Genomic DNA, 13,313 nt, shown 5'->3' on the forward strand with positions numbered 1-13,313 from the left:
CATGTGCAATTACATGTGCAGGGAAGGAGAAGATGTCTCTTCAGAGAACTGGCAAGTCTCTGTCCTATAAAAACATTATTTAAGATGTGTTAACATGTATAAAAAAGCCTGCAGAAATTCTGCGGATGTGAAATACTGATCCAGGTGTCCTTGCCAGATATTGTCCCCAGTCACATCTTCCCCTGCAAAACCACTCACGATAGGGGAGTGCAGAGCTCTTGGGAATGTCTGTCTTTTCACAGCACAGCTTTCAAAATAATGGATTTATTGGAAAAATAAATCCATTTATTTCAAAATAAATGGATTAATGAATCCATCAATTATTATGTATTTATTGTATAAATAAATCCATTATTTTAAAATAAATAGATTTTCAACTGTAGGATTTCTGTAGGGAGGGTGATAATTGATTCTTGGCTATGACAAATCAGGGCACTTCATCATTCTTGACCTGTAAAAAGTATTGACACAAAACCTGCAAGGGGACAGGGAAGAGGCACCCCAGCCTTTGTTTTTTGGGGATCCCTCACAGGCATTTTGCACACAGAGTTTTATGTTGATGACAATAGAGTCTGCTGCCCTGGAAGCTGAAATGTGCAGAAGAGCACAGGGATTTTTGTAAGGGAGTGTTTGACTGTGTGTACTCAGGAAATGCAAACAGACTGACCTTTGGAAGAGGAACCAGGCTGCTGGTAAAGCCCAGTAGGTATCTCCTCAACAGGAACAGATTGAATCTTTTAGGGTATTTCTAAAATACAGAGGGAAAAGCTTCTTTACAACTCGAAGGAAAGGGGGCATGGGGGAGGAGAGCACATTGTGAAAAATTTGCTTCCAACTCTTTGCCACGCTGCTGTGGGTGGAACAGCTCTGAAAGTGCTGCTGTGCTAAAATCAGTGAATGTGTTTGTGCTGTGGAGCACCTCAGTTAGAGGATCCTCTTGGGGAATGTATTTGAGATGAACACAAATGAATAGCCTTTGTTTGCTCAGAAGATTAGAGAGAGCTGCTTTCTGGAACTTGGGCTTGCATCCCTTACTGGAGTCATTGTCAATGAGACAAACAGGAAAAATTGGGACCTTGGATTGCTTTTTTCTGGAAGGTTTTGTCTGTTTAATTTTTCTTTGCTTCTTTCTCTAATGGGTCTGGTCCCTTGCTTAGCTTCTGAGATTGACCAGCTGGCTGATCTGCCTGACTCCTTCTTTAGTCCATGAGCAGTTTTCGAAACAGCTCTGTCAGTTGTTTCAACAAGTGGTGGAAATTTCATCCCCTTCTGAAATGTCCAGCAGTGTGTTCTGGCTGTTGAAGGCTGAGGCTTTTCTGCTTTACCAGTTTTGTATCAAGGTTGATTGCTGTGGGATAACTGAGTCCTCCTGGAAACTCACCTTTGGGAGAGGCACAAATCTCATTCTGCAATCAGGTACATCTGAAAACAAATTGTTGTTTCACATTATAAGGGCAAGGCTGAGATTCTTCTCTCTCCTAAACATTACCAAAATTGTCCAAGAACTTCAACTATGCCAATAGGGTTTCTCCTGCATTCAGAATTGTTTCTGTCAGGAAAGATCAGAGGTGTGCAGCTGGAAAAACATCCTCATTTAGGTTGAAATCTATATGGCAAGGGGGTCATCTGGTGTCCCCCTTGATTTCTTGTGGAAAACACACATATCTGTGTGGCCCCAAAGCTGTGTGTGGTTTTTGTAAGTGAGTGTGTCACTGTGTGAATTCAGGATCTGGCTGGAAGGTGACCTTTGGCAGTGGGACACAACTGAGAGTGAAACCAGGTAGGTGGAAAACCTGAAGGCACTTATGGATAGGAAAGCCTAATTCCTCTTTCCAGGAAAGCTTTGAAGCAGCCATTAAATCCCATTGTTCTTTCCTTCTGAGAGCAACTGGAGGCCACAGCTTGACCCTGCATCAGAGGGAAAAAAAATCATTATGAAGTGAAACACTTACTTGTGGGGCTGGATTTTCCTGTGCCAGATGTGTCACCGAGAGCTGAGACATTTTTGAGTCGTTTTCTTCACTCCTGCCTGTTTCCAGGAGCCTCCCAGACCTGCAGACCTCTCACTGTTCTTTTCTTTCCACTGTCCAGAACCCAGGCAAGGTCCTCATTAATTCCCAGAGGCTGCAGCTCCTTCTCTGCTGGGAAAACTCTCTTAGCCTTTGCTCTGTGCCTCCTGCTTCTGGCTACAGAGAGGTTTCCATCCAGCTTTGCACTCCTTGACAAAAAACAAACAAATAAACAAAAAGGCTGGGCTGTAATGGAAAGAGGCTGGAACAGGCAGGGAAATTTTTGTTTGGGGAATCAAGAAATGTGTTTTGAAGCTGTGCAGGAAGGTCCAGGAGGAGAACTCTGCTTTTAATGCTGATCTAATGCTGAAAGAGGAATTTTGCTCTGGGATTTCTTTGCAGGCATGAAGGTGAAATCTTTCAGTCAGTGCCATCTCTGTCCAAACAGAACTAGACCATAAACTAGGAAAAATCTTTACAGGAAATGTAGTTAAAACTGCCCAGGAGTTTACTTGGGTAGACTAAGTTAAAAAGAATGTCAAGTGGGACCTAATTAAGTACTGGAGGACAAAAAGGGTTTTTGTTTTGAAGGCAAACCCTGTGTGAATAGCTATGGAAACAAATTCATCTTTGGAAGCAGAGTGCAGCTAAGGGTAAAACCAAGTAAGATTCAAACCAGTTTTTGCTCAATAGTGTAGATCTAAAGAAGAAGGATGCAAACACTCATCCTAGTGATATGAGCTTGTCATTGTCGTTGCTTGAAATGAAGGGATGGGACTGTTTTTATTTAAGAATAATTTATTGCTTAGATGAACATTATTCTTAGAGGCTGAGAGATTTTAGAGGACTAAATATTTGGCTATAGTTCAAGAGTAGTCACAAGTTTCTTTGTTGCAAGGTAATATAGAACTTTCAAAACTAATCGGCAGTTGCCAGATAATTTACTTTTCTAGCCTATTATTTTTACTTACTTTTGTTCTACTGCAGATACTTTTATTTAATAGTTTTCTAATTCAGATGCACACATTGGCTTCTAGTATAACTTCTGAACTCTTAGTTTACTTTATACAATTACTTTATTATACTATAGACTCTTCACTATCATAGAATAGTGTCTCACTTACTTAAGGCATATTCTCACCTGCAACTATAGAAATATAAGTTTATGATTTTTCTGCTTAATGTCTGTGTATTGTATTTTTACATCAATCTAAGCTTCTCCTAAGGCTGCAGATCAAATCCTTCAGTGAGTGTGTGAGTTTCTGTTTTTCTGATTCCCACATGAGACGAAGACAAGTCTACTAGAGAATGTCCTCAGTTATCCTGTCAGGGATCTGTCCTTCCTTTCAGATCCCCACTCTGGAGTTCTGACCACATTTTGTGCCATGGCTGTGCCACCTGTGGTTGCTTTTCTCTCTCAGCTTGTGGATGAGCTTGTGCTCTTGCTGAGCTGAAAAACTGTGAGCTGTGGCACAAGCTCACATTGGCAGAGGGACACAGCTTCCAGTTTCAGCTGAAAAGTGGACCAAGTTCTTGTGAACTCCTTCCACGTGGTTCAAAACTGCACCATGCCCAGGGAGATTTTCAGGATACCCTTCCTGGGCTGGAGGTTTTTCTGTTATGAGCTTACTTGTAACCATCATTTCCTTTGTTTTGTCTTCCTTTGTCTTCCTTTGTCTTCCTTTGTCTTCCCTTCTCTTCCCTTCTCTTTTTTTCTCTTCCCTTCTCTTACTTTCTCTTCCCTTCTCTGCCCATCTCTGCCCTATCCTGCCCTTCTCTGCCCATTTTGGGCACAAGGAGCAGTGTTCCCAAAGAGGATTAGCATCCGCAAATCCAAGAGTGATCTTGACCCCACAGCCAGAGTGTTCCCTTCATACTGTGGCTTAATCCTCCTGGCACTCAGCCCTGGCTGCTGGGAACTGGGTGAAAATTGCTGCCAGGAGGTGGGGAAGGTTTTTGTTAGGAGAGGAAATGCTGTGTGAATTCAGCATCAGGTGCTTATGCACCCACCTTTGGCTCTGGGACCAGACTCACTGTTTGGCCACGTAAGTGCAGCCCTGCTGCTGTGCTTTCTGTGCTTGCTGCTGGGCTCGAGCTCATTCCTTGGCTGCCTGAGAGCAGCAGCCTGGCTGGGAATTTGCCCATCTCTGTGTGTCCCTAGCCAGGGGGGACTTTGCTTTCAGGGAGTGGCCAAACCAAGCCTCCCTGCTCTGCCTGTGCCTTTGGGAGGCCTTTGGCATGCACCCAGTGGCCCCGCGCCTGCTCCCATGGGCCAGCTGGCCCTGGCCAGGCTCTGCTGTGCCACTGCAGCCCAGGCAGGCACAGGAGCCAGGGCAAGGCTCTGTGTGCCCTCTGCTGCCCCTCTGAGCCAGGCCATGGCTGGGCAAAGGCTGGGGGAGAGGTGCTGCTCTGCAGGGGCTGGCTGGGCTTTTTGTTAGGGCAGGAAATGCTGTGTGATTCAGGCTTTGGCTACGGCAAGATGATCTTTGGCTCAGGGACCAGGCTGTCCATCCAGCCCAGTGAGTGAGCAGCTTTCTGTGTGTCCTTTGTCCAGAGTCCTTGAGTGTCCACTGCTGAGTGTTCTACACATGCTCCTTGTGTCTGAGCCCCTTTTTCAGGGGAAGCAGATTTCAGCTGCCATTTCATTTACTGCAGATGATGCAGAGCAGCCTGTGAGATGGGAACCAGCATGAGATAGCCACTCCTTTAGCCCAGAGCACGAGCAGAAGCCAGGGGCTGCTAAGGTCAGGGCTGAACTCAGGCAGGGGCTTGTCCTTGTAGGTCCAACAGTGCCCTTGATGCTGCAATGAGACCATAGCAGTTCTGCCCTTCAGGCTGTGGCTGCATCCTCCTGGCACTCCGCAGTGTCTGCTGGGCTGGGCATAAGCAGTGTGCCAGGTGCTGGGGAAGGTTTTTGTTAGGAGAGGAAATGCTGTGTGACTTTGGATCTGGATACAACAAGGTGACCTTTGGCTCGGGGACACGCCTGTCCATCCAGCCCAGTGAGTGAGCAGCTTTCTGGGAAAGTCTTGCCTGGGCTGGGTCTTGTCTCTCCTGGCTGCCACAAATTGGGAAAGGCAAAGGGAATTGCTGCTTCTCAGGCAGCAGCTGGGGAACAGATGCTGCCTGGTGCAGGGAATGGAGCCTGGTGTGTCAGGGAGCTTTGCTGGTGCCTGAATTTGCAGGTGCTTTGTGCTTGAGGTCAGCTGCACGGCTGGCAGGGGAGTTTTTGCAATGGGATGTGTCAGGGTGTAAATGTGGCAGCCAGAGTCGTTTTTGGCAAGGGGACGGTGCTTTCAGTCCTGCCAGGTGAGCAAGCCCTTGTCCTGGCAAGTGCAATGGCTTCATTTCTCTCTTGCCCTTGCTGGTTTGGAGGGGCACAGCTTTGGGAGCACAATGTTTGCAGCCCTGCCATGGCCCAGGGGTCCCCTGCATTTGGGTTTGCCACGTGGCCCCTGCCCTCTGCTCTGCTCCAGCATGCAGAGCCTTTTCTGCAGGGACTCTGGTGCCTGGCAGCATTTCCAGCAGCAGGATTTAAGATTTGCTCTCTAGACAAGGAGCTGGGGCCATGGCAGTGCCATGCTGAGAGTGCCTGAGCCCAGAGGAGCAGAGGGGAGCTTTGGGAGAGAGAGGCAGATGGATCAACTTGTGCTCAGAGCTTGTGTGTGCCTGGGCAAGGGCAGCTCTGGCATTGTGGCAGGGCTCTGCTCTGTGCCAGCAGCTCCAGCTGCCCTTGGCCTCAGGGCTCCATCCCCTGTGGCCAAGGCAGGGGCTCAGTGCCTGAGTGCTGCAATCTCTGTGCCCCAGCAATTCTGTCCTGGGCTGGGCTGGGGCTGGGCAGTGCCAGCAATGGCCCAGCTGCAATGGAGAGCCAGGCTTTCCCTGCTGCAGCACCTCTGGCACTGCCAAGGTGCCTCCTGGAGCTGCAGGTCTGGGCTGCTGGGAAGGTGCCCTGTGCCAGGGACCCTGATCCAGGCTGCCCCCAGGGCCTCCTTCCCTTCCCTTTGCCATGGCAGGGCCAGCAGCCTTTGGGGCAGGGGTCCCAAACTGCTCCCTGCTGACTGAGGGGCAGCTGCCTCCCACCTCTGACATCTCTGCTGAGCACAATCCAGTGCTGGTATCCCCAGGGACTGAGCAGGGAAATGGGCTTTGGGCCAGGAGAGGCCAGGGGAGATCTCTGGAAATCTGTGTGGGAGCTCAGAGCCTCTGGCAGGGGCAGCTCCAGGGCTGAGAGGATCCCAGCCCTGCAGCAGCCCCTGAGGGGCTGGGTGGAGAGGCCATTTTGTAATGAGCTCTCACACTGTGTGAGCTCTTCAGGCTGGGGAAAAGTGACTTTTGGGAGTGGAACCAGGCTAGTCATTGCCCCAGGTGAGTTGTCTCCCTCTGAGCCAGGCTGGACCCAGCACAGACAGAGCTGAGCTCCAGCTGCAGCAGGAGCAGTGCAGTGGCTTTGGGCAGAAATTTGGGTGCAATTCCAGCCAACAGTTCTTTCTGGGAGCTGTGCTCCAGCAGCTGCAGCCCAGGAGCAACAGGCAGGAGAGGAGAAGAAAGGAAACCTTGGTGCTGGGCTGGAGCAGCCCTGGCCAGAGTTGGTTTCCCAGCAGAGCAAGAGGCAGCGCTTTGGGCCCTGAGCTGGGAAGTCTCAGTGCCAGGAAAGGACAGGGATTTTACAAAGTTCCTGAGAAAGGAGTAACAAAAACTACACTGCTGCAGTGTGTTTTGCCAATGCTCACCAGGAGTAACTTCTTTTAATTATAAGCCAGATATGTTTGCCAGCAAATGAAGTACCAGTAGAAACTGAGTTCATGAAGGTTGTTATCACTGCACACATCAATATTCTAAGTTCTCCCCGAAACTGGTAATTCACCTTCTCAAATGAAAACAAGCTAATGAAAAAAAAATGGTATTTTTTTATTTCTTCATGAAGGATTGCCTTGTAATTGTTTTTATGGCTGAAAGTAGACATACACTTAAGATGGAGTGATAATTACCACTTGGTGAAAAAAGCTCAGTTTCCAGTTTCAAGGAGAAAGAAAAGGAAGGGCTACATACAATTGGGTGTAACAGGTTGATGCTGATGTCTCTAGCTAAGCCATGAGTCTCAGTCCATCATAAATTATGGACATTATCATTTCCTACTCCCAATTTTGTTGAGTTGGCTTCTCTTCTAGGAAAAAAGGAGTTAAAAAGGCAAATATATTTCTTTGGATGGTTTTTGCAAAGCACTTTCTGGCTGTGTGAACACAGGAAACATTGGGAAAATAACTTTTCGACAAGGAACAAGAATTATTGTAAAACCAAGTAAGTGAAGACGGATAATTAGATAATTACACCTCTGTGTTCTATTTTTCTAAATATTTAAATTTGTTGGATTTGCCTAAATATTTAATTTGTTAGGAAATCTTATCTCTGTTCTGCTGAGTGTCCATAAGACTGAAAAACTTTTCATTCTTGGCTTTTCATAACCCTTCTCAAATGTCCTGTACTACCAGGACAGTGGCATGGAATGATTCACACTAATCTATTTTTCTTCTTTTATAATTGATATATTGACACAATAATGGTTGCAGAGAAATATTGCAATATTAAGTACTATCTTTTTGTTCCCACGAATTACCTTAAATGGGAAAAAAAGTGAAATAGAAAGCTTGATTGCTTTTACAGACCCAAAATATATACTGAAACGAGCAGAAAATATTAAATACTGCCATGTATGATAAGATTTAGTTTAGGGAAATTTTTAGCAACAGAAATAAATTGCTGTGGATACCATCAGCAGCAGAACAAGACATTTTGCTTCACATTGGCTTCCAGCATGGAACAGAGTCCACAGAATCTGCTCAGTTCCTCTGCAGTGCTTTCTATAAAGACCTTTGTCACCGTGTGTCTGCTGGTGACTGGAAGGTCACTTTTGGTGGAGGAACTCATCTGCTTGTGCTTCCAAGTAAGTCTTCCAGGAAAAGCAGTGTTTCAGCATTTGTTTTCACTCAAGAATGGTGTTTTGTCACATGCCAGAGCCAGTGAGATCCCATTCCATGCTACTCTTGAGTACTCAGCAGAGCTGGATGTAGAAATGTTCTTGTGCTCTGCTGCCAGAGATCCTCTCCCAGATCCAGCTGGGATGGTGAATTCAGATTCCTCCTGCAGCCTCCCAGCAGAATAAACAGACAGGATTACTGCAAGTGTCTGTTCAATTCTGTTCTGCCCTTGCAATTTCTGGGAGGTGCTTTTTATAAAGCAGTTTATATTCAAGTCTCCAAAGCTGCCTTTGCACACCCAAGCCAAGATCTGACAGAGTGCACAGACTTTTTCAGGGGCTAGGACACATTTCCTACCCATTCACAGGTTTGGGCAGTGCTAGGTCAGAACTGCTGCATTGTTTGGGCAAGTTCAACAATCAATATGGAATTAGAAGGCATTAGACTTCCAATCTGAAATGATCTAATCCTCCCTCTGGGGCTCAGATATTGGAGCTAATGTAAAGTCATCTCATTCTGCCAGGCTGAATGACTTTGTTGACCATTGAATATTTGGGATCAAATGGGCACTTGGGAGGCAGATATACCTAAGAAACAGAAATCAGTAAAGTCCATTTAACTTTCTTTTCACTTCCTAGAAAGAAATCAGAACAAACCTTTGTTCATATGGAAATCTCCAATTTGCAGTCAAAATTTAAACAAAATACCTGAGAAAGAAAGGAAGAACACCAATCCAGACAGCATTTCCCATAACACTTTTGTGTACATCTGACTGGTTGGTTCTGGGAATTTTTCCATTTTGACCTGTGAATGGCCCAGCTTTTTCTTTATAGGCAGGTCCTGTGGCTCACCAGCGTGCTTTTAGCTGAGTTCAAGCTTCAGAGATGACTTTTGTAGAGAAGCCTCAGGCAGTGCAGCTGCAGGAGGGAGAAAGCAGATGTTTGGACAGGGTCACAGATAGTTGTGACAAGTGTAGCCTGGTTTAGGAAGCAGATTTTTTTTCCTGTTTACCTTGTTACCCTGTCAGATATTTTGCAAATGTACTCAGCTCAAATTACTGTTCCATCATGCAGATGCACAGAGTGAAATTCTTCTTCAGTTGTGATGATGTCAAATCCTGCAGCAGTCTTACATTTGGTTTTGCTGCCTGTGTTCTGTAGAGGTCAGGAAAAATAATCTCAGTAAGTCCCCATTCCTGACTTGTGATCAGAATGGTGTTTCTGTCAGAATTTGCCTTGGATTCACAGGTGAGAAACTGTGGGTTTGCTGAATTCTGTGATGAGCATTTCTCTTTTCCAAATGTCAGGAAATGCTCTCTCCAGGGGAGGAGAATGGTAGCAGTGAAGAGTGTTTTCCTGTCCAGGTAGCTTACGGAATGGAAATGTTTTATTGAATGCCAAATATATACCTAGATTTTCTTTGCCAGGCTCAGTCAGTCTGGGAGGGGATTATCTGAGTTCCCTCCTGGCCAGAAGCCGTCACAGAGCAGGAGTTTTCCTGGTTTCTGAGCATTTGCAGAACAGGAAGGGTTTTTGCAAAGGAATTGAATGATGTGTGAATTCAGGAAGCAACAATGCAAAGTTGCAGTTTGGCAGAGGAACGAGGCTCAGTGTTAAACCAGGTAAGTGCATGACCTGAACAAGAGTGGTTGGAGAAGTCTTGGAGAATCAGATGCTTGGAATTGATAGTGTGTAATTACCCTGGGAGAGGAAAGGGGAATCTCCTTCCATCTCTGCTGCTTCTGGGCTGAAATGAGTGTGGCTGGAAGATTCAGTGCAAACAGAGCAGCAAGAACAAGTCTGGGGTTTTTTGTAAACTCTGAGAGTTCATGGAGTGTAGCTGTTATGAGAGGAGTCCTTCCAGGAATTACAGTGAGTTTTTACCCACAGAAAGGATGCAAGGAATGAATTCCCAGCCCCATGGAAATCATGTCAGTGTGGAGTGCCAGGCAGGTGACAAATCTTGCACAAACTACAGAGCTGTCTCAACTCCCAAGTTGCTTGATCTTCATGGTATTCCTTGGTAGGAGAAGATACAGCAGGCAGTTTAAAAGAATGATTTTCCTTGTGATTTTCACATTTATCCATTTTGAAGAGCATCACAAGTTCTTTCCCCATGTGCAATTACATGTGCAGGGAAGGAGAAGATGGCTCTTCAGAGAACTGGCAAGTCTCTGTCCTATGAAAACATTATTTAAGATGTGTTAGCATGTATAAAAAAGCCTGCAGAAATTCTGCTGATGTGAAATACTGAGCCAGGTGTCCTTGCCAGATATTAGGAAGCAGATGTCTGTGTCCCCAGTCACATCTTCCCCTGCAAAACCACTCACGATAGGGTAGTGCAGAGCTCCTGGGAATGTCTTTCTTTTCACAGCACAGCTTTCAAAATAATGGATTTATTGGAAAAATAAATCCATTTATTTCAAAATAAATGGATTAATGAATCCATAAATTAATATGTATTTATTGTATAAAGAAATCCATTATTTTAAAATAAATGGATTTTCAACTCTAGGATTTCTGTAGAGAGGGTGATAATTGATTCTTGGCTATGACAAATCAGGGCACTTCATCATTCTTGACCTGTAAAAAGTATTGACACAAAACCTGCAAGGGGACAGGGAAGAGGCACCCCAGCCTTTGTTTTTTGGGGATCCCTCACAGGCATTTTGCACACAGAGTTTTATGTTGATGACAATAGAGCCTGCTGCCCTGGAAGCTGAAATGTGCAGAAGAGCACAGGGATTTTTGTAGGGGAGTGTTTGACTGTGTGTACTCAGGAAATGCAAACAGACTGACCTTTGGAAGAGGAACCAGGCTGCTGGTAAAGCCCAGTAGGTATCTCCTCAACAGGAACAGATTGAATCTTTTAGGGTATTTTTAAAATACAGAGGGAAAATCTTCTTTACAACTGGAAGGAAAGGGGGCATGGGGGAGGAGAGCACATTGTGAACAATTTACTTCCAACTCTTTGCCAGGCTGCTGTGGGTGGAACAGCTCTGAAAGTGCTGCTGTGCTAAAATCAGTGAATGTGTTTGTGCTGTGGAGCACCTCAGTTAGAGGATCCTCTTGGGGAATGTATTTGAGATGAGTACAAATGAATAGCCTTTGTTTACTCAGAAGATTAGAGAGAGCTGCTTTCTGGGACTTGGCTTTGCATCCCTTACTGGAGTCATTGTCAATGAGACAAACAGGAAAAATTGGGACCTTGGATTGCTTTTTTCTGAAAGGTTTTGTCTGTTTAATTTTTCTTTGCTTCTTTCTCTAATGGGTCTGGTCCCTTGCTTAGCTTCTGAGATTGACCAGCTGGCTGATCTGCCTGACTCCTTCATTAGTCCATGAGCAGTTTTAGAAACAGCTCTGTCAGTTCTTTCAACAAGTGGTGGAAATTTCATCCCCTTCTGAAATGTCCAGCAGTGTGTTCTGGCTGTTGAAGGCTGAGGCTTTTCTGCTTTACCAGTTTTGTATCAAGGTTGATTGCTGTGGGATAACTGAGTCCTCCTGGAAACTCACCTTTGGGAGAGGCACAAATCTCATTCTGCAATCAGGTACATCTGAAAACAAATTGTTGTTTCACATTATAAGGGCAAGGCTGAGATTCTTCTCTCTCCTAAACCTTACCAAAATTGTCCAAGAACTTCAACTATGCCAATAGGGTTTGGATTTCTCCTGCATTCAGAATTGTTTCTGTCAGGAAAGATCAGAGGTGTGCAGCTGGAAAAACATCCTCATTTAGGTTGAAATCTATGTGGCAAGGGGGTCATCTGGTGTCCCCCTTGATTTCTTGTGGAAAACACACATATCTGTGTGGCCCCAAAGCTGTGTGTGTGGTTTTTGTAAGTGAGTGTGTCACTGTGTGAATTCAGGATCTGGCTGGAAGGTGACCTTTGGCAGTGGGACACAACTGAGAGTGAAACCAGGTAGGTGGAAAACCTGAAGGCACTTATGGATAGGAAAGCCTAATTCCTCTTTCCAGGAAAGCTTTGAAGCAGCCATTAAATCCCATTGTTCTTTCCTTCTGAGAGCAACTGGAGGCCACAGCTTGACCCTGCATCAGAGGGAAAAAAAATCATTATGAAGTGAAACACTTACTTGTGGGGCTGGATTTTCCTGTGCCAGATGTGTCACCGAGAGCTGAGACATTTTTGAGTCGTTTTCTTCACTCCTGCCTGTTTCCAGGAGCCTCCCAGACCTGCAGACCTCTCACTGTTCTTTTCTTTCCACTGTCCAGAACTCAGGCAAGGTCCTCATTAATTCCCAGAGGCTGCAGCTCCTTCTCTGCTGGGAAAACTCTCTTAGCCTTTGCTCTGTGCCTCCTGCTTCTGGCTACAGAGAGGTTTCCATCCAGCTTTGCACTCCTTGACAAAAAAACAAACAAATAAACAAAAAGGCTGGGCTGTAATGGAAAGAGGCTGGAACAGGCAGGGAATTTTTTGTTTGGGGAATCAAGAAATGTGTTTTGAAGCTGTGCAGGAAGGTCCAGGAGGAGAACTCTGCTTTTAATGCTGATCTAATGCTGAAAGAGGAATTTTGCTCTGGGATTTCTTTGCAGGAATGAAGGTGAAATCTTTCAATCAGTGCCATCTCTGTCCAAACAGAACTAGACCATAAACTAGGAAAAATCTTTACAGAAAATGTAGTTAAAACTGCCCAGGAGTTTACTTGGGTAGACTAAGTTAAAAAGAATGTCAAGTGGGACCTAATTAAGTACTGGAGGACAAAAAGGGTTTTTGTTTTGAAGGCAAACCCTGTGTGAATAGCTATGGAAACAAATTCATCTTTGGAAGCAGAGTGCAGCTAAGCGTAAAACCAAGTAAGATTCAAACCAGTTTTTGCTCAATAGTGTAGATCTAAAGAAGAAGGATGCAAAAACTCATCCTAGTGATATGAGCCTGTCGTCGTTGCTAGAAATGAAGGGATGGGACTGTTTTTATTTAAGAATAATTTATTGCTTAGATGAACATTATTCTTAGAGGCTGAGAGATTTTAGAGGACTAAATATTTGGCTATAGTTCAAGAGTAGTCACAAGTTTCTTTGTTGCAAGGTAATATAGAACTTTCTAAACTAATAGGCAGTTGCCAGAGAATTTACTTTTCTAACCTATTATTTTTACTTACTTTTGTTCTACTGCAGATACTTTTATTTAATGGTTTTCTAATTCAGATGCACACATTGGCTTCTAGTATAACTTCTGAACTCTTAGTTTACTTTATACAATTACTTTATTATACTATAGACTCTTCACTATCATAGAATAGTGTCTCACTTACTTAAGGCATATTCTCACCTGCAACTATAGAAATATAAGTTTATGATTTTTCTGCTT

General features: G+C 44.8%; 1 protein-coding gene across 1 annotated transcript in view; it reads left to right on the forward strand.

Moving 5' to 3' along the window:
• LOC110480576 (M1-specific T cell receptor alpha chain-like) overlaps positions 1-13,313 on the forward strand; it is a 210,733-nt gene that overhangs the window by 157,699 nt on the left and 39,721 nt on the right. Inside the window, exon 4 of the mRNA XM_077788269.1 lies at positions 1,727-1,780. Within this exon, the coding sequence (XP_077644395.1) occupies positions 1,727-1,780 (54 nt within the window). The remainder of the gene's footprint in view (positions 1-1,726; positions 1,781-13,313) is intronic.

Source organism: Lonchura striata, chromosome 25 (assembly GCF_046129695.1).
Source record: "Lonchura striata isolate bLonStr1 chromosome 25, bLonStr1.mat, whole genome shotgun sequence".
In the NCBI taxonomy this organism is placed as follows: Eukaryota; Metazoa; Chordata; class Aves; order Passeriformes; family Estrildidae; genus Lonchura; species Lonchura striata.